We start from the raw sequence: 27959 nt of genomic DNA on the forward strand, positions 1-27959 counted from the left end.
CTCCAATCCTTCCGATTAGGATTCACCGTTTTCTCAAGGATAGATTTAACTTCTCTATTGGACACTTCAGCTTGTCCATTGGTTTGCGGATGATATGCCGTGGAAACGTTATGAGTGACACAATAATTTTTGAGCAAAGCACTAATTGTCGTGTTGACAAAATGAGTTCCACGGTCACTAATCAAGGCCTTTGGAATTCCAAATCGAGCAAATATGTTAGCCTTAATAAAATCCGCCACCACCCTGGAATCATCGATCTTAGTGGGAATAGCCTCCACCCACTTAGACACATAATCTACCGCCAACAATATGTAAAGATTTCCATATGAGCTTGGAAAAGGACCCATGAAATCGATCCCCCAACATCAAAAATCTCACAGTTAAGCATGTAACTTTGCGGCATCTCATTCTTTCGGGAAATATTGCCTACTCTTTGGCAATTATCACAAGCTTGACAAAATCCATGAGCATCTCTAAACAAAGAAGGCCAATAAAACCCACAATCTATCACTTTTGTTGCGGTTCTCCGTGCACCGAAGTGGCCACCACAAGCATGTGAGTGACAAAATGTAAGGATAGAGGCCATCTCATTGTCCGGTATACACCTCCTTATGATTTGGTTAGAACAATGCTTCCAAAAATAAGGCTCATCCCACACATAATACTTCGCATCACTACGAAGCTTGTCTTTTTGAGATTTGGAAAAACCTTGTGGAAATTTAGAAGAGCGAAGAAAATTGACAAGATTGGCATACTATGGCTCTACGGAACGAATAGCGAACAAGCTTTCATCAGAAAATAATCCTTTCACCGGATTTTTCTCATGTGGATTTGCATCAACATCTACTAACCTGCTCAAATGGTCCGCTACAACATTTTCTGCTCCCTTCTTATGTTTCACCTCCAAATAAAATTCACTAAGCAATAGAATCCATCTTATCAATCTCGGCTTAGATTCTTTCTTCGCCATCAAGTGGCGCAGCGCTGCATGATCTGAAAATACCACCACTTTCGTACCAAGTAAATAGGACCGGAATTTTTCCAAAGCAAAAACAATTGCTAGAAGCTCCTTCTCAGTTGTGGTGTAATTTCGTTGTGCTTCATTTAGGGTCATGGATGCATAATGAATAACATGGGAAGCCCTCCCATTCTTCTGACCCAACACCGCCCCCAAAGCATAATCACTCGCGTCACACATGATCTCAAAGGGAAGAGACCAATCCGGTGCTTGAATAATTAGGGCGGAGGTAAGCCTACCTTTCAACTCATCAAAAGCCTCCTTACAAGCCTTGTCAAAGATGAAATCTGTCTCCTTTTGCAACAGCTTGCATAAGGGTGAAGCGATCTTGGAGAAATCTTTAATGAACCTGCGGTAAAAACTTGCATGGCCAAGAAAAGATCGAACTTCGCGAACATTAGTAGGGTAAGGTAGAGACGAAATAGTATCAATCTTTGCTTTGTCTACCTCAATACCTTTTGAAGACATAACATGTCCAAGTATTATACCTTGTTCCAGCATAAAGTGACACTTCTCAGAATTTAAACAAGGTTAGTATCAATACAACGCTTAAGAACAAGATATAAATGATGTAAACAAGTATCAAAAGAATCGCCATGCACCGTAAAATCATCCATAAACACATCAATGAAGCGTTCAACATAGTCAGAAGATATGCTAACCATACATCATTGAAAGGTAGCAGTGCATTTCAAAGTCCAAAAGGCATACGTCGATACGCAAAGGTACCAAAAGGACAAGTAAATGTGGTTTTCTCTTGATCCTCAGGGGCAATAGCTACTTGAAAATACCCTGAATACCCATCTAGAAAGCAATAATAAGCCTTACCCGCTAGTCTTTCAAGCATTTGGTAAATAAAGGAAAGAGGGAAGTGGTCTTTTCTAGTCACCGCATTCAACCTACAATAGTCTATACAACCCTGCACCCGTTTTGGATCATAGTGGGTACAAGCTCACCATCTTTGTTCTCAACTACGGTCACCCTAGACTTTTTAGGGACTACTTGGGTAGGACTCACCCATTTACTATCATAAATAGGATAAATCATACCTACTTGAAGCAATTTGAGAACCTCTTTCTTCACTACCTCCATCATAGGAGGGTTCAATCAACATTGTGGTTGCCTTTCCGGTTTAGCATCATCCTCTAGCAAAATCCGGTGCATACAAGTACTTGGACTAATGCCCTTAATGTCGGCAATAGTCCAACCAATAGCTAATTTGTTCTCCACAAGTTCATCTTTCAACCTTGCTTCTTGTTCCTCAGTGAGCTTACTAGAGATGATAACAGGAAGTGTTTCTCCCTCACCAAGGAAGATATACTTTAAATGCTCAGGTAGAGCCTTAAGTTCTACCACAGGTGCCTGCAAAACCGATGGCAACAATTTCCCCGAAGGAATAGTTAATGGCAATTTATTATTAAAATCCAAAGGAAGCTCCTCCAACTTATGTAAGTCGGCCACAACCTCCTTCAAGTTAGCATAAAAAACCTATTCTACCTCTTGACCATCCACACTATTTTCCAAAGCTACCTGCAACTCATCATCACCATTAAAACCAAAGAAATCTTGGGCTAAAGGGTCAATAATGTCAATAAAATTCAAAGAGTTGTAGTCATCAGGATATTTCATAGAATCATAGATGTTAAACTGCACCCTGACCACTAGACTCCATAGTCATAGACCCACTCGACACATCAATCTTAGTGCTAGCATTTTTCAAGAATGGTCTACCTAACATAATAGAAGCCGCATGTTTATCATGTTCCATGTCTAACACAAAAAAATCAGTAGGAAAGAAAAGATTATCAACCAAAACAAGAACATCCTCAACACTCCCTTTCTAGTAGACATTCGATCTATTAGCTAACTGGATAACAACACTAGTAGCATGTAGAGGACCAAGTTTCATAGATTCATATAAGGAGTAAGGCATCACATTAATAGAAGCTCCTAAATCTAGCATGACCTTTTGAATCTTAGTGTTTCCAATGGTGCAAGGGATAGTGAACATACCCGGATCACTACACTTAGTGGGTAATTTTCTTTGAAACATAGCGGACACATGTTCACTAACCTTCACTTTCTTCACACCTTTCAACTTGTTATTCCTTTTAATAGTACACAACTCCTTTAAGAATTTTTCATATTTAGGAATACTTTTCAAAAGATTAAGAAGGGGGATGTTTACCTCACACTTTTGAAATACCTCATAAATGTCCTTATTGTGCTCAAAGTGGTGGGTCCTCTTAAGTGCATCAGGAAAGGGTACCTCCGGTTCCACCACCAGTATAGAAGAGGGAATATGCTCCTTCTCCTTAACAATAGAAGCTTCTTCACCTTCCTTGATCACTATGTCTTCCTCTATTTCATGAATCATCGGTTCCTTGACTTTTCTTTTTACTTTCTCAGCCTCCACTAGTTGTCTCCCATTTCTCAAAGAGACTGCACTCACATTCTTTGGATTCACCACCGTTTGAGATGGTAGTGCATTAGAATCTCTAGCCTCCAACCGATTAATTGCAGTAGCCAGCTGACTAACCTGATTTTCAAGATTCTTAAAATTTTACTTATTATATGCTCTATCTTGAGTAACACTGAGAGTAAGAGCTCGAATCATATCCTCCGTGGACAGTGATGAACTCGGTGGTGCTTGTTCAGCTGCTTGTTGAGGTACTTGTTGATTAAATTGTTGTCCTTGTGGTCTTTGGAGAAACTGACCTCTAGGAGGGCCAGACGATGGACCGGCTTGAGAATTTACCCAATTAAAGTTAGGGTGAGTCTTCCATCCTTCATTATAGGTCTTTAAATATGGATCCCATTTCCTATTATTTGTAGTACTCTCCCAAACACCATTCACCTCTTCTTGGCCACTTTCTTGCAAGTAAGGGCACAAATCATTAGGGTGACCCTCAGTAGCACATATGCCACAAACAAAGTAGCCATCGTCTCCCGGATAACATGTCACGGAGAGTGGAAACAATGTTATCAACCTTTTCCTCCAAGCCAGGACTAACACCCATAGCGCTCACTCCTCTTCATGATGGTTTCCTCTCAAACTGTCTAGAGGTCTCAGCTAGCTCTGAAATAACCTCCCAAGCCTCATCTGAATTTTTGTTGGCTATATTTCCTCCACAAGCAGAGTGAATCATGCGACAGTCATCTTGGTTCAGTCCACCACAAAAATACATAATGAGATCCTGATCAGAGTAACCATGGTAAGGGCAACTAGCACATAGCATCTTAAATTTCACAAGATACTCATACATAGTTTCCCCGTCTTACTGTTCAACATTACTGATGGCTCTTTTCAGTTGAGATGATTGAGAAGGAGGAAAATATTTCTCCAAGAACGCCTTCTTCATACCTACCCAAGTAGTGATACTTCCCGGTGGGAGATAGTTTAACCAGTCTCTCGCATTGTCCTTCAAGGTGAAAGGAAATGCTCTCAATTTCAACTGCTCGTCGGTAATATGGAGTGGCTTCATACCAGTGCACACAATATGAAAGTCGAAAGATCTTTGATTCGGATCCTCGATACTTTCATACCATCAAACTTGGTAATTGATGTATCAAACCAGATTTCAGTTCAAAAGTAACTCAATCATCCAATGCTGGAAAAGTGATGCACAATGGTTGAACGTTAAGATTTAGAGCTGTGAGATCCCTTAGAGTGCGGGTCTCTCTAGCCATATTCAAAGGTTCGGTTTGTTCAAAAATTTCAGAATATTCAGAATCTGAATGTAGATCGTCGAACTCGCTGCCTTCAGAAACAACTACTATTGCACCTCGTTTGTTCTTTCTTAATCGAAAGAGTATGCTCAATCTATGGATCGAAAGGCTCGAGGTTCAGGTTAGAAATACAAGTATTATGCATAAACCTACACTAAAACACAAAAATAATTAATGCCAATTCCACTAAGAACAACGGCGCCAAAATTTGCTGAGCTAAAGTCGTATGCCTCAAATTAACAATTTATATCACTTAAATCCAAATAATAAACAGTAGTAAAGCGGAAATAATGGTCGAACCCAAGGGAATCAGATTAACAATTTATGCAAATTATAATGTAGAAAAAGTCGATCTTTAATATAATTAAAGATCGTAGTAACAAAGGGGGGGAGATTATAGGCTTATCGTGTACCTATGCAAAGATAATTACCCTAAACAACAAATGAATGTAGCAATAGGGGTCGAACACAAGGAAACGGGAATTACGTTGTGAAATGCTATGGGGAGATTTCTATCAAGATCAATTTCGTATTGGGTTTGTTTGGTTGTTTGATGATTAACATAACAAAAATTGTAATGTAAATTATATAATAAAAAGGAGTCTAAGGGGTCGGGTCACACATGCAAAGGTAAGTATATAATTATGTTAAACTCGGTAATAAAAACATTGTCAATTGCTTAGGCTTAGAGACACCCACCTTACGGCATTAGTGTCAACCATAGACCGGGTCCTAGAGAAACTCTCGTCCATGACTAGGTCGTCCTACTATACATGCTTAGTCTAATTCAATTCTGTGCCTCTTGACTTTAGAACGAATGAACAAACTTAATCTACGATTACAGCCGATAACCAAAGATTAAACGTGACAATGCAAACATGTGATAGAAACAATTGAACAATATTATTATCAACCTATTTTAACATGTTATATATTTGATTTTTTCATGGCTCCCCTAGCCCTTAGATTACGAAATTTAGCTACTCATATTAAGGTGTAAATTATAAACTATATTGTAAGAAATGCTAAACATGATTGTATAATTTATATAAACTAAATAATATAACAGAAATAAAGCTAAGGTAATATAAATAAAGTACTTAATTATAGACTATGTGTAAACTAAATAGAGATGTAAAATAGAAATACCTTAAGGAAATGAACTTGCAAGGAAGGACAAATAACCAAATTAACTTGAATAAGAAATGCTTGAATAATAACTTGAATGTAGAACAAAATGTTGAAAGATTAAACTAAGGAAAGCTTAACAATTTGTAAACTAATATGAAAACTATTGAGAGAATTATAGTGCTTAAGGCTATGTAAAGTATATGAGACGTAGACATATAAGATGCCAAGCTATGAAGTACCTCCCCTTTATATAGCGGAGGGGGAGTGAAACGTAAACGAGCTAGAAGCATGCGTCCCCGATCGGGGTTGGCGGTCCCGATCGGGGTTGTGTGATTTTAGCCCGTTTACAATAGCTCTCCTCTTAATTGCTAGGAGAATCCTATTTGGGTGACTAATTAGCGATTAATCACCCGGTTTAAGACCTAATCCCTTGGCATCCTAGGTAGCTTGGAATCCTATTCTTTCTTTTTTGACTTGGACTTTGAGTTGGGCTTGACTTTGGTTTGTTGACACAATTGCATTGCACACATTAGTCCATCAACTTCTCCATGAAGAACCCATGCAAACACTCCATGCTAGTCCAATATTGGGTCTTGTTTAGCCATTGTTCTCTAGTAGGTCATCTTGTAGTATTTTAGCTTCAAAAAGCTCAAGTATCCTACAAAACATGTTAAGACAAGCAAATACACTAGAACAACAAATATTAGCTCAAAACACTGTGCTAAGTGCTAAATGTCATATAAAATGGAGCTAATATAGGGGATGAAAATATATAAAATGTGCACTTATCAAACTCCCCCAAGCTAAACTCTTGCTTGTCCTCAAGCAAGAAACCATGTCCCAACAATTGCAATATCCAAACAAGCTATGCAAAGTGATTTAAAAACCCAAATCAATATGGGCAAGGGACAAAGCAAAACATGGATGAGATTTACATGACGGCGTAGCATGGAAAACTTGAAATGAACCTCTTAAGCTTTTGCATGATCTTTTGACTTAGGGACTCTCACGGGGCACTCAAACTCTTTAATATGTGATAAGATAATTTTGTTAATGAACACTCAACTATCCTCAACTTATAACAATGTGCCCGCAATCTAATATGGTAAACATGTCAAAACTAGTGAGCCAAAACAATCAAATGTAAGCATGATAAAGAAGCCAAATGAGTGGGAAGAAGGCAAATAAACATGGGTAAGAAAGGGGAACAAAAGAGTTATGATAATGTGGAGCTAAGTCAAGCTAGCAACTACCAAAATGTAAAGGTGCTCAATCCCAATTCTAACTCAATTTTGCAATTCAAATCATAAGAAAATTCTCCAAAATATATGAATAATGCTTGAGAATTTCTCACATCTTTTCTTCTTCTCCTTTTTTCTTTTCTTTTCAATGCATACTTCTTTTTCAATGCTTTTTCATTTTTTTTTCGTTCATTGCTTGATTTTTTTTTCATTTTTCATCATCTTTTTTTTTCATTCATCTTTCTCTTTCATATTTCTTCTTGAGCATTAAGACCAAGCTCACATGATTTCCACAATTTTTAAACAAATCCCAATTGAGCACCAAAACAAAATAAAACAAAGCTACTAGCTCAACAATGGTAGGCAAGTTATAATGTAGCTAGGGAAAATGTTTATGAAGGGGTCAAGAAGGCAAATATATCATGTGAATGGCTCCAAAATGCTATAACAAATGAATGCATGCTTACCAAGAGATGACATAAGAACCATACTTGTGCTTTTTGATGAAACACACATTATAAGGAGACACCTACACTCATCTAAGAGAGACCGGATATGGATGCATCGGTCAAAAGAGGCTATACCTTACCATTTTGTAGCTTGCCAAAAGTAAAGATCAAGCCTATTTGTTTCATTTTCCATTTACCACCTACTATGTCAAGACATCCCCATGTAGCTAATATCCCATCATGAAAGAATAAATCATTAGCAACAAGCTACTATTAGGATAAGCAAAGAGGAAAGTAGGCTACAAGCAAGCACAAAGGAAAAATTTTCAAAAATTCTACACTACATGCAAACTATACTATATGCAAATGCAATCTCCTCCCAAGCTAAACATAACATTGTCCTTAATGTGCCAAAAATTTAAATTACCCAATCAAACCATAAAAATGGCTCAAAGCACAAAACAAAAGGACTAGAGGTCATGTTTAATGGGTTGCAAGATCTAATCTAAAATGCAAAGCAAATAAATACTTACTCGACTTGCTAGCCCCCCCCCCCCCCCCCCAAGCTAGCATGAATTTTGGGGGACATAGATGTTTACTTGTGATTTTGAGTGAAGAAATGAAGAAATATGATAGAGGGAAAAGGAGAAGTACGAGTCGAAGTGTATGTGAATGATAGAACAAAATTAGCCGTTTACCCGTAGAAGAAAAAGGCCAAGAAAATACAAAACCACGACCCCGATCGGAGTTGACCTCTTCTTCGGCTTTTTGACTTGCTTCCTTATTTCTTTTAATTCCGTCCCGTTTTTCGAAAACTACGTCCCCGAACGGGGTTCTTGCTTGGGGGAGTGTGCCAGATTCTCTCCTAATTCTTATTTCTTCATTTTCACCTAAAAATCACAAAAAGAAACATCGTCAAGTCGAGTATTTTATTACTAATCTACGAAAAAACAATAAAATGCAGAAAATTAAAAACAAAAATAAATAAAAATAATTAAAAAGCTTGGGTTGCCTCCCATGAAGCGCTAGTTTAACCTCCCACACGACGTAAGAAGCTATTTGGTCAAGTTTCGTTCTTGAGCTTGCCACCAACCAAGCTCCATTTCATAGCTCCTTTTGCATTCCGCAACCATTTGAAATTCTTCAAATAAAATTTCCCTTTCTTTTTGGCACTCTTAGCAATAGTGCCTTTTGCATCGTTACCTACAAAACAAACAACACCAATATCTTCCTCCAACGGATCCATCAATAAGGATCCAAGCATAGTAGAGGCATGAGAAGAGTCCATAATGCTAAAAAAATAACAAGACTCTTATAACATTGGGCTTCTAATGGTGTTGTTTTTGCTAAAGGAAACCCGGTCATCACCCACTTCTAACGTTAACCTCCCATTTTTCACATAAATTAGCGCACCCGCGGTGCGTAAAAATGGTCTATCCAATATAATTGGAGTTTGTGAGTCCTCGGCCATATCAAGTATGAGGAAGTCAACGGGTATGAAAAACTAGCCAACTTTGACGGGTACATCTTCTAAGACACCAAAAGGTCGCTTTAAATAACGGTCCGCCATTTGCAATGTTGTACTTGTGCATTTTAGAGCACCCATGTTTAGTTTTTCACAAAGGGAATAGGGCATGACACTTACACTAGCACCTAGGTCGCAAAGAGCCTTATCAATGGTATATGTGCCTATAGTGCAAGGAATAGAATAACTACCGGGGTCCTTAAGTTTCGGGGGAGACTTATTTTGTAAGAGTGTACTACACTCTTCGGTGAAAGCAATGGTCTCAACCTCATTGAAGGATCGCTTCTTTGAGAGAATCTCCTTCATAAACTTTGCGTAATAAGGGATTTGGATAAGCAATTCCATAAACGGGATGGTGACTTGTAAGTTTTTACAAACTTCCAAAAATTTACCAAACTTACCTTCCTCCTTGTGTTTTGCTAGACGATGAGGAAATAATACTTGAATACCTTCTTTTGGAGGAGCATCCTCCACATCTCTCACTTTCTCTTTCTCATTCTCATTGGGAACATTCTTTGAAATGGCATCTCTCTCCTTAGCATTAGGAGAAACTTCCTCAACAATTACCTTATCATTTTCTTTGGGCATAGGAGGCTTAACATCTTTGGCATCAAGCTTGCTCTTTCTCTTAAGCATCAACAATCGATGGGGAAATGGTACACGGTCTTTAACAAGAGGCTCTTCACTAGCCTTCCTCTTGTCATTTACCCCAAGGTTAGGCTTTTTAACAACCACTTCGTCATCCAAAGTCATGGATGGGCCATCATAGCTTGTACCACTCCTCAATGAGATATAATTAACGGTCTCGTGTGGTGGCGTACCTTGGGGTGGTAGTTGACCGTTCTTCCTTTGAGAGATAGAACCAGCTAGTTGAGCCACTTGTTGTTCCAACATCTTGACTGCGTCACTATGAGCCTGATCATTCTTTTGAATTTGAGCTAATAATTCCCTTTGCATTTGCACTATCAAGCCCTCAAGCTTACCTCCTCCTTGATTGTTTTGTTGGGCATTTTGTGGAGGATTTTGTTGGTAATTGTTTTGTGGGGGCCTTTGTTGGTTTTGATAACCCGGTGGAGGATTATAATTTTGTTGTTGAGGAACATAGGCATTTTGTTGTGGTGGGTTTTGAGGGTTAAGCACATTGTTGCTAGTGTAAGACAAGTTCGGATGAAATTTTGTATTCGGGTTGTAAGTATTGGAAAATGTACCCGGTGGATATGAACTTTGTCTAAAAGCTTGAAAAGCATTTACCTCTTCAATTGGGGCTCGGCAATGAGCGGCGTAATGACCCGCACCTCCACAACCATCACACACAACGATTTGACTTGTTGAAGACACGGCATTGAGTTGTTAAACGAAATCTCTAGCATCTCTTTCCGCCAATTGTTGTTGGAGTAAGGCGATTTGAGCTAGCAAGACGGAGTTGTTGGAGGGTTCTTTTTTACCTTTGAGTGGCACACTTCAGGAATTGACATATTGGGCATCATGGACCACCATGGATTCGATCGTCGCATGAGCAATATCGGTGTCAATTTGATCAAACCGCCCATTGTTGGCGGAATCAAGAATCCTTCGGGACTCGGCACAACATCCATTATAGAATGTTATTGCTACAAACCAATCATCTAGCCCATGATGTGAGCATTGCCTTTTAAGCTCTTTGTACCTCTCCCAAGCTTCATATAAGCTCTCAAGAGCTTGTTGACGGAATCAGGTGATTTGGCTTCTCAAGGTTTGAGTTTTCTCCGGTGGAAAAAACTTTTGATAGAAAGCAAGGGCCAATGTCTCCCAATTGGTGATTCCCATGGCGGTGCGGTCAAGGCTATTGATCCAAATCTTAGCCTTGTCTTTCAAAGAGAAAGGAAAAAGTATTTCCCTTATTTGGGCTTGAGTGACGCCCGTTTGTCGGATCATGGAGCAATAATCACAGAAATTTTGCATATGCAAATTGGGATCCTCCAAAGGACTTCCCCCAAATTGCGTCCTCTCCACAAGGCTAATGAAAGCCGGTTTGATCTCGAATTCCGATGCGGTAATTTGAGTAGTTGTGATACCGGTAGGAAGCATGGCGCGGTGGGCTTTGAGTGATCGGAAAGTTTCACCATGTTTTTGATAGTAGATGGTGGTGGTGGTGGTGGAGATGATGAACTAGAAACCTCCTCCTCTTCAAGAACTTCTAGATCATCTAAGTAAGACTTTCTAGCACTTTCAACTTGGACGGGAGAAGTGGCTTCTTTCACTTCCTTCCAAAAACGTCGTCTTCTCATAAAGGTTTTCTCGGGATCGGAATCTGGTGAAAGCAATTCTCCACTACGAGAGGACCTGGGCATAAGACAACAATTTCTAGGAAAATGATAAGTAACGGTCTCAAGGAACAAGTGTTCCTCAAGACAAAATAAAACAAGATAAAAATCGACAATTAAAAACGTAATAAAACCGTTTCCTCGGCAACGGCGCCAAAATTTGATAGGCTTATCGTGTACCTATATATATGCAAAGATAATTACCCTAAACAACAAATGAATGTATCAATAGGGGTCGAACACAAGGAAACGGGAATTACGTTGTGAAATGCTATGGGGAGATTTCTATCAAGATCGATATCGTATTGGGTTTGTTTGGTTGTTTGATGATTAACAAAAATTGTAATGTAAATTATATAATAAAACGGAGTCTAAGGGGTCGGGTCACACATGCAAAGGTAAGTATATAATTATGTTAAACTCGGTAATAAAAACATTGTCAATTGCTTAGGCTTAGAGACACCCACCTTACGGCATTAGTGTCAACCATAGACCGGGTCCTAGAGAAACTCTCGTCCATGACTAGGTCGTCCTACTATACATGCTTAGTCTAATTCAATTTTGTGCCTCTTGACTTTAGAACGAATGAACAAACTTAATCTACGATTACGGCCGATAACCAAAGATTAAACGTAACAATGCAAACATGTGATAGAAACAATTGAACAATATTATTATCAACCTATTTTAACATGTTATATATTTGATTTTTGCATGGCTCCCCTAGCCCTTAGACTAGGAAATTTAGCTACTCATATTAAGCTGTAAATTATAAACTATATTGTAAGAAATGTTAAACATGATTGTATAATTTATATAAACTAAATAATATAACATGTAAAAGAAATAAAGCTATGGTAATATAAATAAAGTACTTAATTATAGACTATGTGTAAACTAAATAGAGATGTAAAATAGAAATACCTTAAGGAAATGAACTTGCAAGAAAGGACAAATAACCAAATTAACTTGAATAAGAAATGCTTGAATAATAACTTGAATGTAGAACAAAATGTTGAAAGATTAAACTAAGGAAAGCTTAACAATTTGTAAACTAATATGAAAACTATTGAGAGAATTATAGTGCTTAAGGCTATGTAAAGTATATGAGACGTAGACATATAAGATGCCAAGCTATGAAGTGCCTCCCCTTTATATAGGGGAGGGGAGTGAGACGTATACGAGCTAGAAGCATGCGGCCCCGATCGGGGTTGGGGGCCTCGATCGGTGTCGTGTGATTTTAGCCCGTTTACAATAACTCTCCTCTTAATTGCTAGGAGTATCCTCTTTGGGTGGTTAATTAGCGATTAATCACCCAGTTTAAGACCTAATCCCTTGGCATCCTAGGTAGCTTAGAATCCTATTCTTTCTTCTTTGACTTGGACTTTGAGTTGGGCTTGACTTTGGTTTGTTGACACAATTACATTGCACACATTAGTCCATCAACTTCTCCATGAAAAACCCATGCAAATACTCCATGCTAGTCCAATATTGGGTCTTGTTTAGCCATTGTTCTCTAGTGGGTCATCTTGTAGTATTTTAGCTCCAAAAAGCTCAAGTATCCTACAAAACATGTTAAGACAAACAAATACACTAGAACAACAAATATTAGCTCAAAACACTATGATAAGTGCTAAATGTCATATAAAATGGAGCTAATATAGGGGATGAAAATATATAAAATGTGCACTTATCAGGAGATTTGAGTTGATTTTCTGAAAAAGTAAGATTAATAGCTAACGCAAATTGAGTAATAAAACTAATTACTTTCGGTGTATCAAATGATTTAAAAAGGGTCTTAGAGCCAAGCATATATCCACACTCAATAACAATTGATCACTGTAAGACGGTTTCAATTACTAATCTTGATTACTCTATCGTGAATGATAAATTCCAATTCTCCTTACGAATAGTTAATTAAAACGAATCCCGTTCTTAAACAACCCTAACTGTTAAACAACCTTAACAATCACTACTACAGATACAAGCTATAACAACGGTTAAAAACCATTGTTATATAAAAAAGCGGACGTTGTTAAAGCGTCCGTTGTTAAAGGTTTTAACAACGGTTGGTTTTTCTAAGAAACCCGTTGTGAAAACTATTAACAACGGTTAAAAACCGTTGTCGTTACGAGACATTCCTTGTGGAAAGTGTGACTAAATTTTGGTGGGAAAGTTATAACAACGGTTACAATAGAAAAAAACATTGTTATAACTAAAGACAACGGATTTTTTTTTAATAACCGTTGTTGTTGATTTTAAAAAAAATAAATAAATTATATATTACTAGATGCATGCAATATTACTGCAATTCCGATGCATAATGCATTATTACTGCCAAATCTCTGCATATGAAAGGACACAATAATATATGGAATGAGAAGGGTTATAAAATTTGGCACAACTTCCTAAACATATGAATTAAAAAACAACTCAAACGACACATTACTAAGTATAAATTCATGCATTATCTCAATAACCATTCCATTATATCACTATCTCCACCCTAAATCTTTAAAACCTAATAATAAACTCCAAACTTCCTCCAACAACAATGAATGATACCATTCTTAATACATGCATTATGACCGAGTACAACAAGAGTTTCATACGCCGGTTGCTGGACATCGAGAGGAGGTACAGGAGCTACCTTGAGGATGCTCGGATCGCACTCAAGGACGCCAAAAAAAATGGCTTGTTAGAGCGCGGATAATGCTTGACTATATGACGATATAGCATCTGCGAACGAAACCTCCAAAAAGCAAAGGAGGAGAGGTTGAATATCATAGAAGAGAATGCGGACTCTCTATGCATATCTAAGAATTGCATTGTAGCAATGTAATAAGTTTTTTATGTATTTATATATTAATTAATTAAGTTTATGCATTCCTCTCCATCATCTTCTTCTTTGTTTTATTTTATTTAATTTGTTTTACTAGCTAATAAACGCAGAAAAACAAAAGTGACAAAACTAATTAAGCGAATAATACTTAGAGAAAGAACAATAATGATCAAGAAAAACACATGCAAATAAAATAATTAGAGAAATAAAATAATGACGGAGATGACAAAACCTAAAACCATAAAGCGATAGACATTTACACGATAATTAGAGAAAGAAAGAGACGATGAGAATAACAGTGACGGAGATGATAAAGCGACGAAGAGAAAGAGACGATGAGAAAGAGTGTGGTTGTGTGTTTGTGTTTGCTGTGTTTGTGTTTGTGTTTATGGCTGTAGCTGATCTGTGTTTGTGTGGTATATATTGTGGTATTTGCTTGAAAGTATTGACAACGGTTTTTATACATAAACCCGTTGTCATTAGAGAATATATTAACAACGGGTCCTTAGAAAACCGTTGTTAAAAAGTATTAACAACGGTTTTATATATAACCGTTGTAATTACTTTTCACTAATTTTGTGCCAAATTATTAACAACGGTTATAATGTATTACAGAGTAAACTGTTGTTATTAGTTTTTATATTAACAACGGTTGTGAAAGTTTGACCCGTTGTTATAACTAATAACAACGGTTAACAACACATAACCGTTGTAATTAAGTTTAGTAAAATATGCGCCATCCATTCTACAACGTTTTATGGTGATTTTCGTGAATAAGCGTTGTTAAAGGGCCGTTGTGGTTGCCTGGATTTGTAGTAGTGAATCCAGTTCAAGATTTAATTCAACAGCAGCAAGATAAAATAGAGAACTCGATAGAGAATAAATAATGCATACAATCCAGTTGCACTTTAGATATTTATGTGAATCGCTTCTAAGTACTAATATCAACGTATCCCATTCAATATTAATTCCTAGTTGTTACTAGCGTAGAGTTAATCAATAAATCCTATTCAATTAACAATACTAACAATAGAATGAAGAAATCAAACACTAGTTGTACACCTAGCAATAATCAATCAATATTCATATAATTAATAACTAAGCAATTCACAATAATCAAGACAAGAAATTAAAACATTCAAACTCACAATCGTATTAAAAGCGCTTCAATTGCTTGAATCCAAGAATAAATATTAGTTGCACATCGAAACGCTTATAACAATAATAGGGTTTTCTTTTCTCAAAGTTGTGTCAAAATTCCCTTTTCTAAAACTCTCATCACAAGTAATATAGTAATAAGGTAAATAACTAAAGTAGAGCTGAGGGTGGATTAGGGATCAGAGATAGTTTCACTTGGAATTATGCTTTGCTATAGGCAAAGCTGGTTTGGTGGTTGTATACTAAACCGAGATAGCCTTTGGGTCAAGTGGGTACACCATATATATATGAAAGGTACCAGTTGGCAGTCTTATGCTCCTAAAGCTGATGTATCTTGGAGTTGGAAAACTATTTGGAAAGTTAAAGATAAACTGGCCTCTGGTTATATGTAAGTCGGTGGTGCGCTTCTCTGCAGGTACTCCATTTCTAGTGGTTATCTTTGGCCGAGACGAGAAACACACTACTGTGATTTGGCACAAACCAGTATGGAACTCTTGGTGCATTCCAAAGCACAATTTCATAAACTAGTTGATAGCTAGGGAAGCATTACATCTTAAGGATAAGCTTTACCATTTGGGCATTATTCAAGATGATTTGTGCTTGTTATGTGGAGCAGCTGCTGAAACCCATGTTCACCTATTTCAGCAATGCCAGTATACTTGTCGTCTTTTGCAGCTTTTGAAGACTAAACTTAACTTAACCATGCCTACTGCCAATCTACTAGTTTGGATTTCCAGGAAGCCATGGTCAAGTGTAACGAAGAAGGTAGCTCTTGCTTGGGTGCAAGCTCTTTTCTATGAAGTTTGGATCCAAAGGAATAGGGTGCGAATTGAAGGAAGCCTTATGCATCCTAATTATGTCATGGATAAAATTAGTGCCTTGTTGAAATTTAGATCTTATTCTTGGCAAAAATGTAAACTTAGTTTGAATGAGGAGACTTGGCTTAATTCGATCAACAATGGTTGAATTTCCTTGTCTCCCAAAATTGAATCGTTGTGGTAGTTTGTAATCGTTTGTTTCATTCTTAATGAGAAGCTTACCTTTTACCAAAACAAAAAAAAACTAAAGTAGGAAATAAAGTACTAATAATAATAATAATAATAAAATTCATCGGAACAAACCAAGTAAAATAAAGAAACAAAACACGAGTTCTTTAATGGACGCTGAAACAGCAGGCACGTGCTCCAGTCACGCCTCGGTCGCGCACAAGTCGAATGCGGGTTGAATGCAACACGCGTGACTTAGTCACTTGTCCCATGCACGCACGATTAGTGCACCTTAAGCGCACACGTCTCAGGTATCTTCATAGGTATCCGGGCCCATCTTTCCTCGAACTTGGACTCCGTTTTAAACTTGTAAAACCAGCCCAATAGCTAACCCAAGCTCATTAACAAATAACCTGCAATTAAGCTCCATAACACTACTTCAAACCGTCAAAACCATACTAATTCGCTCCAAATAACTACGACTAAATGAGTCGTATCAATCCAAAAAGTGGAAAATAATTCAAATCGGTGTAGGATCATTTTGGTAGCAGGATTGGTACTAGACCGATCAGGATTGGGTAGGATCGTATAGTATCTTACATGATCTTGTAGGATCGATAGATAGGATCGTTCAGGATCATAGAAAATTTTATTGGTGTTTCAAATTTTTGGGTTGGTTGTTCTCCTATACTTACAACTCTACATCAAATGTGTATGTAATATATTGATATGATTATTAAGACTTTCGTGTCATTATGTAAACTTTTAACGTTATATATCACAAATTATAGTAATAAATTGTTTACATAAACTTGTTTATCCAAACTATTTATAGGATCTTACGATCCTCGATTCGATCCTGCGATTCAATCCTACCACTACTCCCTCTTCAATCCAAAGTAGAATTCTGATCCTGACAACCTTGGTAGTTATTATACTTATCAAAAATAAAAAGTTTTACTCAAAACTAATGAACAGAGTTTTTCAAAATGACATTGCGATATTGATATGTTACCCTCAATTGCTTTACCGAGTTCAAACGTAAAGGTATCCCTTAAACCTTAGAGGTGTAACTTGGTGGTAGAGACCCTTTAGTAGCTTTGGAAAGTGTGTGGGCAAACCTTAACTCTTCCATTGTATCACTTCTATTCTCTTTCCTTCCGTTCTAACTTTGTCGAACCATACCTTCATACATAGTTTACTTATACTCTTCTCACCTTAGATATCTTCTTAAATCTAATACCTATTAGTTTGCTCGTGGCTTCGTTATCTTTGGAGTCCATATCTCTTCGAGTTTCATATCTTGTCGTTTCATGCGTTCCTTTGAAACTTCTTATCGTTTCCCTTACATCGTTGTTACCTCTTATTTTAGTAGTAGAGTGGTTGACCTATCGGCCCCGGTGGTGGAGCTAGGGGCTAGCGGGGTGGTAAGCCCCCACTAGCGAATAAATAATTTTTTATAGTAGATTGAGTATTGAAATGAAAAACAATATACTATAAAAAAATTTATCTATTAAGTTATTATTTCCAAATAATCTTATAATTTATATAAAAAATAAAGAAAATTTCCTAAATACTAATTTTTACTGTAAACCTAAACTAACTATACACTATAAAATCATAAAAGCAGGAGACCACTTAAACACAAACTCGCACTCCTCCTCAATTGCCGATTAGGCTACTCCATTACTCAAAGCGTCTATCCTTGTCTTGATCCCATCACACATCGAGTATATACATCTCGATATGTAAAATTTGTAGAAACCGAGCGTCTTCCCTTGCCCCGCCCTCACCAAAATCGATGCCCATCCTCTCTATTCCTCCGATCAATGGTGTGACATTCCCTTACCTGTTATCCTTCCGATCCTCCTATCATCCGATGAACCCCACACTCCCTCGCCCCTGGTTCCTCTTCGTCTTCCCCTGCCTCAACTCCCACATCCTTACATGCCTCTACTCCTACCCAGTCCACGATCGCCTCGCCACTCCGCGGACCTTGTCTCCAACTCCACACCTTATCCTCCTCCTCCTCCCACACGCAATGTTGTCATTCGCCTCACCAAAAATATCATCAAACCTAATCCACGAGTATGCTAAGTCCGCCATTCTCACCAATCCTCACTCTCTACCACCAACAAATAAGCCTTAGAACACAAGCACTGGCATGACGCCATGACCGGTGAGTTTCTGACCACGACTCGCAATAATACATGGACAATCGTCCCTTCCTTCCCCAATGTTAATCTTGTTTATTCCAAATGGATTTTTATTCCGAGTGAAATACAATCCCGACAACACTATCAAAAAATACAAAGCTTGCCTTGTTGCGAAACGATTTCATCAACGTCCCGATAATAAATATTCTGAAACATTTAGTCTCGTTGTTAAGCCTATAACTATCCGTCTCATCATATCCCTTGCCACTAGCCAGAAATCGGCCCCTTCCTCACCTTGATATGAATAATGCTTTCCTTCAAGGACGCCTCCCACGAGAACGTTTACATGTCCAAACCCGCTGGTTTTGTTGATCCCTCTAAGCCTACTCATATTAGCCAATTAAAAAAAGCCATCTACGGTCTAAAACAGGCTCCTTGAGCACAGTATACTGAGCTCAAAATTACCTACTCTCCTACGGTTTTAAACCTTCCCTCGTTGATCCTTCCCTCTTTTTTCTTCATACAACCTCTACCATTATTTATTACCGATGATATTATCGTCACAGAAGCATCCCCTTCCTACTTGCAATCCTTTATGGAAAATTTGTCCACTCGTTTCTCCCTTAAAGACCTTGGTCCTCTTTCATACTTCCTTGGCATCAAAGCTTATCCCCATTCCTAAGCTCTTCTCCTTACCCAAACTAAATATATCCATGATCTATTAGCTCGGTACAATATGCTAGACTCGAAGTCCATGCCTACTCCTATAGCCAAAGATCCCGTTTTGACTTCACGTTCTGGTTCTCTTTGTTAGGTTCTTTAACCCTCTTATTAGACATTTCTAATGTAGATCTAAGTTACTAATTAATTTAGATGTGAAGAATCTAGTTGCATGCAAACAAAATAAGAGTAAAAAGAGAAAACGAGTTTTTCTTACATTTGAATGAGACGGAAATATGGGCACAAGGATGGACTCCTTCCAACCTTGTTCTTAAGCTATGAATATACGGATGATCCTCCAAGTTTCAAAGTAGAAACTCTCATTTTAGGTGCACCCAAGACTTACCCTTAACACTAATATAATTACTAACTAGGTAAAATTTATTAGTATCCTTAAATGATGAATCTAATACTAATAATATTACTACTATAGTAATATATTTATTTTTCTTAGATTTAATGAACAAATTTTGAACATAAAAAGTATTTTTATGGAAGATGGAGAGTAAGATATTTTTGAGCATGAGCATAAGATTAAATCAGAGAACTTATTCTCATCTTTTGTGGGAGGGTGGCCGGTTTTTGGAGCATAGGGAAGGCAATTCCCTTTTGCTTTTTGTCTTACCCAAATAATAAGCTAGCTTAGGTGTGTCAGAGTAATCATGTTATCTTTTGCATGAAAAAGAACAACCATCATCACCCTAAAACACCCACCTAAAACTGGCCCCATAAGATAAAATGGACTTTCATTTTATTTTTGTAATTTGTCAAATTTAATAGGTAGGTCATGTGACATGTAACATGTCATTAGACATATAACAAATTAAATATCATTCTAAATTAAATAAATTACATTTAACAAATGAACAAGTAATTCATAATTACATGTATATAAAATGGGTCACATTAAGTCTAGTTAATATAATATACAATATTTTGCAATTATGATTAACAAATTGTTCTTATCTCAAATTTTTCATAAACATTAATCGATTTTAGTGATATAACATATTAATTACTAAATTGAATCTTATTTAATCACATTTCAATTAGTTATATATAACTCTCACTCATTGATAAAAAAAAATTGTTCAATTTAAGGATTTAATTAATCTGTATCGACATACAATCAATTAACTTATCAGTTAAGGGAATTGTCCTATAGGTATGACCTTAAGCGATCAAATCATCACCACCATCAAACTACAGTAACGTCAAACTCAAGTCAGTCAATCGTTACCGATTAATGTTGATCAGTTAACAATATATTGAATCATCCCTTGTGTATTCTTAATATGAGATTTAAATATGTGATCGCACTATTGTTGAGGACATATACTTCAACAGTCTCCCACTTATTCGAGACAAGTGTGCGTCACCAACTCTCCTGTCCTATTACATCTCCCACTCAATGCAAGGTATCTTGCAGGTCGTACTTGCATGTGATCATATCTAGAGTGGTTTCCTCGATCTGAGAGCAATTTGTTTGACCGGAATTATCTGCAGTAGATACCTTCCAAGCGTGGCCACGCATTTCCGATTCACTACTCCTCGAGTGGCCACGAGATTTAGATAACCACGACAAGGGGTTGGACAATTTCTATCGCACTATTCCCTTTGTTCAGCCACAGTTCATGATGACCCAAAAGATGCCCATTTGCACTCCATTTTTGGAAGTCGTAGAGAAAAAATCAAAGCCAATCAGAAACTATGCCAACTCGGGGGCACAATCTCTAGTCAAAGAATCGACTAAAAAAGAATACTATAGTAGCTCTCACCATGACCAGGCTATATAAAAATTACCAGAACTCTATAAGTGGTCATGCGATATAGGGTACCATACTGATCTGCCTATGTGATCGACTAGTCGTCTCTTATGACCCTATGACACTTGAACTTGCCATCAATCAACTCACATTCTAGTCACTAGGAGACGTCACCTCATATAAGTGACTAGGGGCCAATACTATGTTAACTCAGTTCACTTTAATAGGGTTCAACGTTGTCCTTACAATCTATTTGGATATAAAAAATTAATATAAAAGAGTTTTAAAATAAAACTCAAACGATAAATGCGATTATCACATATGAACAATCAATACAATATTATTGCTTCATATCTAATAATCTTAAGAATATAAAATCCATGTTACTTCATGGTGGTTTGGTCAAACCTGCAATAAAAGCTTGGTTAGAGGATATACAATATAATCCACTCATCCCAACTTCATTAAATTGCAATTTCCTTCCTTCGATGTAATATTTTAATTACAAGTATTTTCTAGTACATATCTACTTGAATCTAGGCTTGGGCTCTTTTACTTAAAGATGCTCCCACTGTTATCATATAACTTGTGATAAGATCCATGGTTTAAAGGATTTACTTTTAGATCCTTTACAATCTATCTTATCCTTACCACAAAGTACTCAGACTCTATTTGTAGAATTCACAATGACTGATTTTTCAAGGTTGTTCTCGCTATTCGCACTTCTGACAATTGACTACAAGATCAGCCTAAAAACTTAAGCTTTTGTAACCCTTAACACAAAACTCCATGTTTCTATAAAAGATAAGTACGAATCCTTATTTCTTCTCAAGAACCCAAGGATATATCTAGCGGCTATCCATTGACCCTCACATGGATTGACTTGTCTTGCTTAAAGCATACAATTTATCAGTGCTTGTGCATATCTTAGCACATTAGGTCGATCCAATGGCGGAAACATTGGGAATCGATTTCATGCGTTCAATAATTTCAGATTCAGTGGATAACTGTGATTCGGACCAAGGTAATCCCACAATCCATTGGAATAAAATCCCTCTTAGATTTATCCATGCTGAAATCATGAAGAATCTTATCAAAATAAGACTTTTGACTTAATGCCAATATCCTTTTAGATCTATCTCCATAGACCCGGATGTCTAATATGCGATGTGCCTCACCTGAATCTTTCATCTGGAAATGATTTCCCAACCACCCCTTTACAGAGGCAAGCATCGGTACATCATTCCCAATGAGTATTATGTGAAGACAATTTTTGCTCCCACTAAGCCTTATGTGTAAACATGGTTCTTCGACACATCGAGTGCAACCATTCTCTATTATCACATGAACTAAAAAATAAGCTCCCACTAAACTTCATGTATAATTATGGTTCTTTGAAAAACAAATGCAACATTCTCTATTATCACATGACTGGGAAAAATGATTTTTACAATCTTTTTAATGCGTTGTTTAAAAACACATATAGATCCCTTAAGCTTACTTAGCATGTTAGAATTCTCAGACTTAAACCTAAGATTAGTGTCACACACACATCCTCTTCTAAATACCTATTCAGAAAAGCGGTTGAACATCACTTGCCATGTTTTATCAAAATGAAATACGGCAATTACTAACATGATTTGGTTGGATTAACATCACCATGTTCATCTACGTTATTCTATACTTGAAAGCTTTACTTCAAAGAGAGCAATATCTTAAAATAATTATTCTTAGCTTTGCGTATAGAATCTATCACGGATTGTAAAACCAAGATTTCTTTGCAATAAATTCCGATTTGGATCACTAGCAACAATTCACTCAATAGATAATAGTTCTATTACCTTCTAAAAGCAACTCTATTTATATCATGTGAATGAATTTTTAGAACATTTTCTCGTGTCATTATTCTACAAAATAAGTTTGTAGAGAAATTTTCTCCCACTCTATCTTTTTAGAAACACACCTATTTTCCAAGAAGATAGTTTTCAATGCGACAAACAATTTTGTTCTTTTGAATGCAAAAGAGCATTTAGGCACATATTATTCTTGAGTTATCTATTAAGATATGTTACTATTTTAGAGACTAATCCCTTCCATATCTTGTATGGAGTCTCGTTTGTGATTTATATTGTGCGTTTTCACTTTAAACAACCCATGCTAATATTGGATTTAAAATCCCCAAATATGAGTTCAATAACTTATTTTAACTTTAAATCGATCGATCTTACATTACATAAGAAATGTCATGGTGCCATGAATCTTTTAATTGGGAATCAAATTCACAACTTAGGTCTTTACCATATTGAACAAATCATCATCTTTCAATATTATCGATTGAGTTGAGTCAATTCATTTTATGTTATAGATATTAATAGAGAAAGAGGAAAGATGTCTTTAAAACTTAAAATCCATAAACCAAAATGACTTGGGTTGAAAGTCAAGTCATCCAAAACAAAATACAATATTTGTTCGGAGATGCAAAATAAATGAATCTTCCACGTCTAACATGGAAACAAAATAAGTTTTTAAGACAATGTCATAACATAACTACTATTATGAATACATATTCAAAATAAAACGCCAAGCCAATTCCATAGGTCTCCATCTATGCGGCGGCTACTCTAGCTTCCTTTGGAGATACGCCTCATGCTTGCTTAGCTTTTTCACTCTTCTCATGCCCTAAATTCAAAAAAACGAGAAACACAATAGTATCTTAATACAAAGTTGAGTTGGAAAATTAATATCAATAACATAAACTTTTCGAAGAAATATTACCTACTGGAGTCACACGTCCAGCTTTGATGTCTTCCAAATATTTGGGGCAATTGCGCTTCCAATGGTCTATGCCATTACAATAATGGCACTTATCATCGGATTTGACTCCCCTTTTGGGTTGGAAGAGCTATTCTCAATAGCTTTCACCTTACATTTGTAGGGAATGGGCTTCTTACCCTTGTTAACACTTTTCTTAAACTTTCCCTTATTCTTTGCATTGATGTTGAGCACATCTTTGCTAGTGCTTGCATTAAGCCCCATGTATCTTTCGGCTTGCACAAGCATTTTGTGCAACTCATGGAGATCGGTTTTGCAAGTTATAGTTTACCCTAAACTGAACATAGCCCTTGATTCGGCTTAAGGAATGGAGCACTCGGTCAATCACGAGTTGCTCGGGGATCTCAACCCCTTGCAACTTGAGGGTCTCAACATACTCAATCATTTTGAGCACATGAGGACTCACCGTTTGTCCTTCTTTGATATTGAGTTTAAAGAATTGGGAAGCTGCTTCATATTGAATAATCCTAGGAGCTTGTGAAAACATGGTCACAAGTCTAGTATAGATTTCATAGGCGGTGCTCATCTTTATAGCACTCCTTTGAAGATCGGGTTCCATGTAGAAAATCAAGACATTCTTGACCAGTGATTCTTTTTGGTAGGTCTCAAAGGCCTCCCTAACCGCGGTTGTTGACCTAGCATTAGGAGTAGCGGGAAGAGCCTCGGTAAGGTATTTGAGCTTGTCATCACCTTCCGCGGCTAAGCGAAGTTGCGCATCCCAATCGGTGAAATTTGAACCATTCTTTTCGAGTTTGAAACGATCCATAAAGGCTCGAAGGCATGAAATGGTAGTGAGAGGTGGTGTGGGACGAGCTGAGGATGCCATTGTGATAAATCAATTGACTACAAAATATAAGATGAAGGAAAAATTAACATTTATCGTGAATAAGACTTGTAAATATTTTAAACAAGTTTAGCATTTATATAATGACCTCCACCCATTTATATAAACGATTCCAAGACCCAAATTCATATTAACTCGGTTGTGAGCCAACGGGCCCTCTACATCCTTACTAATATAATTTGGTAGGTTGCTGTTTTAGTTCTACACTTGAACTCTCGGTCGATGAAATTACACTAAGTTCATTTTTAGCCCGGACCTATTGAGACAACGGTCCCTCTAATACTTCTGTTGAGATCAACCAAATTTCGAAATGTAATAACATTTTATTGCAACGTAAAAGAAAGCACCCGGTATAGCATTTCAATACCGTATTGTACTACTATTAAATTGGGATTCATGAGTTCCTACTATTTGGTAAGGCTAAGTCTCAATTTTATAAAATGTGAAGGTCTTGTCAATTTATTATCTATCTCTTTTAAGTGAACTAAATTAATGATCTATCGATAATTATAATTGACAAGGTCGATGATTCGATATAAAATATGCATGTGATGTTATGGCGATTTGGCGTGCATGCAAACATATAATGAAAGAAAACATGCAAAATAAAACAAATTCCTAGTATGGCCTTTCCTAAAATAGAAAATCTAATAATCTATTACATATTCGGAAACCAACTCCTTTGGTCCCTTAAACTTCATGTGACACGCCTCCCAAGGAAACACCGTCTTGATCGGAACTCCTTTCTGAATGGCCCCGTCTTTAGGAAACTCCGGAATTACAAAATAATAATAAAATACATAACTATTCCTATTATACATTTGTAATAAAAATAAATCTATTAAATTACAAAACGGTGATGCGAATTCACATTAAAATTACAACCAAATCGATATTCCCTTTCATTACGGGTAATACCAATTAAAAACTAAGGCCATACTAAGACAAATTACATTATTCAAAAAATTACATAAATTTAAATGACATTCTGTTGGTGTAGTGTCCTCCACAATAAGTGCGTTTACATATTAAATCTCGTAAAAGGAATATCAGGGACTTATTTATTTATTTTGTCACCGATCGTCAGTTAATCTAATGATTAATAATTGTAGTTTGACATTACGTCGTGGTGACTAAGCGCAAGTGATCACCGATCCTTTAGGTCACACCTATAGGATGACGCCCATAGAATAAATTAATTATTTGTATGAGATATGAGATAATTAATTCCTTGATTATTTGACTCCTTAGTTAGTCACATAAATGTATTATTTGATGATCTGTTACTTAACTCTGGGATAAAGAGATTTATTATTTAATTATGAGATATTTAAATAATAAATGATTAGAATTTATTAATTAATTGTTAATTAATTAATTTTATACGATATGTGTATATGTTTTGAGGCGGAATTAATTAGCTATTAAATTTTACAAGAGGTTGTAAAATTAGCTAAATGGGTTAATATCGAATATTATCAGGAGTGTTTATTAAATTTAGTCTTATGGATTACTTAATAGTTAAGTAGTCATTGGTAGTTAATTTATATTATTTAAGTGTTAAATAAATTAAATTAATATTTAATATGTAAAGATAATTAAATACACTACTTATAAGCATCAGCAAATATCGAAACCGGAAATGGACCAAAAAGTAGTCCACATATATCGTTTTTTTGAGTGACATCACAAGTGTCCTTAGGTGATTTTTCCACTTATACTGTCTCAAATAAGCCTATAAATACCCATTGAAATTCCACCATTTCTCTAGTTGAAAATTTGAAAAATCGGTCCAGGTTCATACACACTACCTAAAGACCAAATTTTTCTTCTTATTTTTGTTCATCTTTTATATCAAAACATATATAAATATTAAATTAGTTATTATCAAGCAATAATGTTTATTAGTGCATCATATATACAGTTAAACAGGGTTTTGCTCATTACGTATATCTAGTTACTATTTGTGTGGTATTAGATTTGAGATTCGATTCTTGGGTTAATCTCAGTGAGACCATCTTTTGGTGGTTTGTTGTCTTGGAGGATCATCCATTTATAGCTCAAGAACAACATCAAGGAAGCGAATCTCTGAGTTGTGCTCCAAAAAAAAAACTGCCTTATACAATGCAAGGAATTTTTGTCTAAGATGGCTTAATATCTTTACTTATTTGAACGGCATGTATATTCAGACCATTTTAAATTAATTTGTAATTTTACTATCACAAGATGAGTATTAATATGGTCTAAATAACTAACAAGCGGTATCAGAGCATTGTTAAATACATGCATGTTGTCTTAAGACGATTTTAGTAATTTATGAGATAAATTAATAAAATTGATATTATGTTACTAAAATTAGTTTTATCACATAATATAGTATTGCATGTAAATAATCTGGTCTTAGGATGATATGGGACGAAAATTTGATTTTTGTTAAATTTTTTCACTTTTTATAACTTAAATTGGCATAAAATTGAGTAAAAATGCATTAAAATTAATTAAGAGTTAATTAAATTGGGCTGCATGTTAATTTTATGCATATTTATTTATAAATAACCACATGCATATTCTATTTATGAGATAAGTAGATACTTTAGGTTAATGTGATTAATTTAGGTAGTTTATTGATTTTTATTTGATAAAAATGGGTAAATAATGGTTATTTGGTAAATAAATATTGATTTAACTTTAGGTTTTGAAATTTCTGAATTTTTAGCTCCTGGAAATTGTTCCAAAATGTAAAAATTTTATTTTAAGTCATTTCAATTTTTATGGTTTGATTTAGAATTAAATCGTAAAAATTATCGCTTTATCGATTAAATTGTGAAATCGTTTTAAATAAATTTTAAAAACAAAATTTTCACTTGCATGGCATTTTTGTTGTAAGACCAGAATGTTCATGGTTTTGAAATTTAGTTTTCCATAAATTTTTATATTAAATGGAATTTTTGTATGATAATTGTGAATTATTATATCTTTTTGTCACAATTGTGTTTTAATTCCCATATAAATTCAAGATAATTGTTGAGAATAATTATTTTGATATTAGACCAGATTAATATGATGAATATTTCTTAAAATTGTTTTAAGAATTGATTATGAATTTTTATTGGTAAAAATTCCATCAAAGCAAGCTCAAATGATCGTTGTTGGTAAGTTAGACGATTTGGCATGTCATTTTCGATAATGCATTTTATTATTCATTTAGATGAATGGTTTTTAGAATTATAATTATATAATTTTTTCCTAATATGGTCAT

The 27959-nt window shown here is 35.9% G+C and overlaps 1 protein-coding gene and 1 non-coding gene across 2 annotated transcripts; one reads left to right on the plus strand and one right to left on the minus strand.

The window, feature by feature from the left end:
• Positions 1-2660: 2660 nt before the first annotated feature.
• LOC141639200 (uncharacterized) lies at positions 2661-4038 on the minus strand. Its single transcript, XM_074448382.1, has 4 exons — positions 3984-4038; positions 3612-3892; positions 3093-3557; positions 2661-2858 (listed from the first exon to the last, which is right to left on the minus strand). Exons 1-4 carry the CDS (start codon positions 4036-4038, stop codon positions 2661-2663), a joined length of 999 nt encoding a protein of 332 aa, XP_074304483.1.
• Positions 4039-10720: 6682 nt separating this feature from the next.
• LOC141639201 (small nucleolar RNA R71) lies at positions 10721-10828 on the plus strand. Its single transcript, XR_012542405.1, has one exon. It is a non-coding gene; the product is annotated as a small nucleolar RNA R71 (small nucleolar RNA).
• Positions 10829-27959: the final 17131 nt, after the last annotated feature.

Source organism: Silene latifolia, unplaced genomic scaffold (assembly GCF_048544455.1).
Source record: "Silene latifolia isolate original U9 population unplaced genomic scaffold, ASM4854445v1 scaffold_297, whole genome shotgun sequence".
Taxonomy (NCBI): Eukaryota; Viridiplantae; Streptophyta; class Magnoliopsida; order Caryophyllales; family Caryophyllaceae; genus Silene; species Silene latifolia.

What these genes read in the sequence shown, in the direction of transcription:
- LOC141639200 (XM_074448382.1), bottom strand. Translation starts at nt 4,038, where the DNA reads ATGGGTGTTAGTCCTGGCTTGGAGGAAAAGGTTGATAACATTGTTTCC. An exon ending in TAACATTGTTTCCACTCTCC is followed by an intron (nt 3,893 to 3,983) that starts GTGACATGTTAT and finishes CTTACTTGCAAG; the next exon opens with AAAGTGGCCAAGAAGAGGTG. An exon ending in AAGGTGTGAAGAAAGTGAAG is followed by an intron (nt 2,859 to 3,092) that starts GTTAGTGAACAT and finishes AATGTCTACTAG; the next exon opens with AAAGGGAGTGTTGAGGATGT.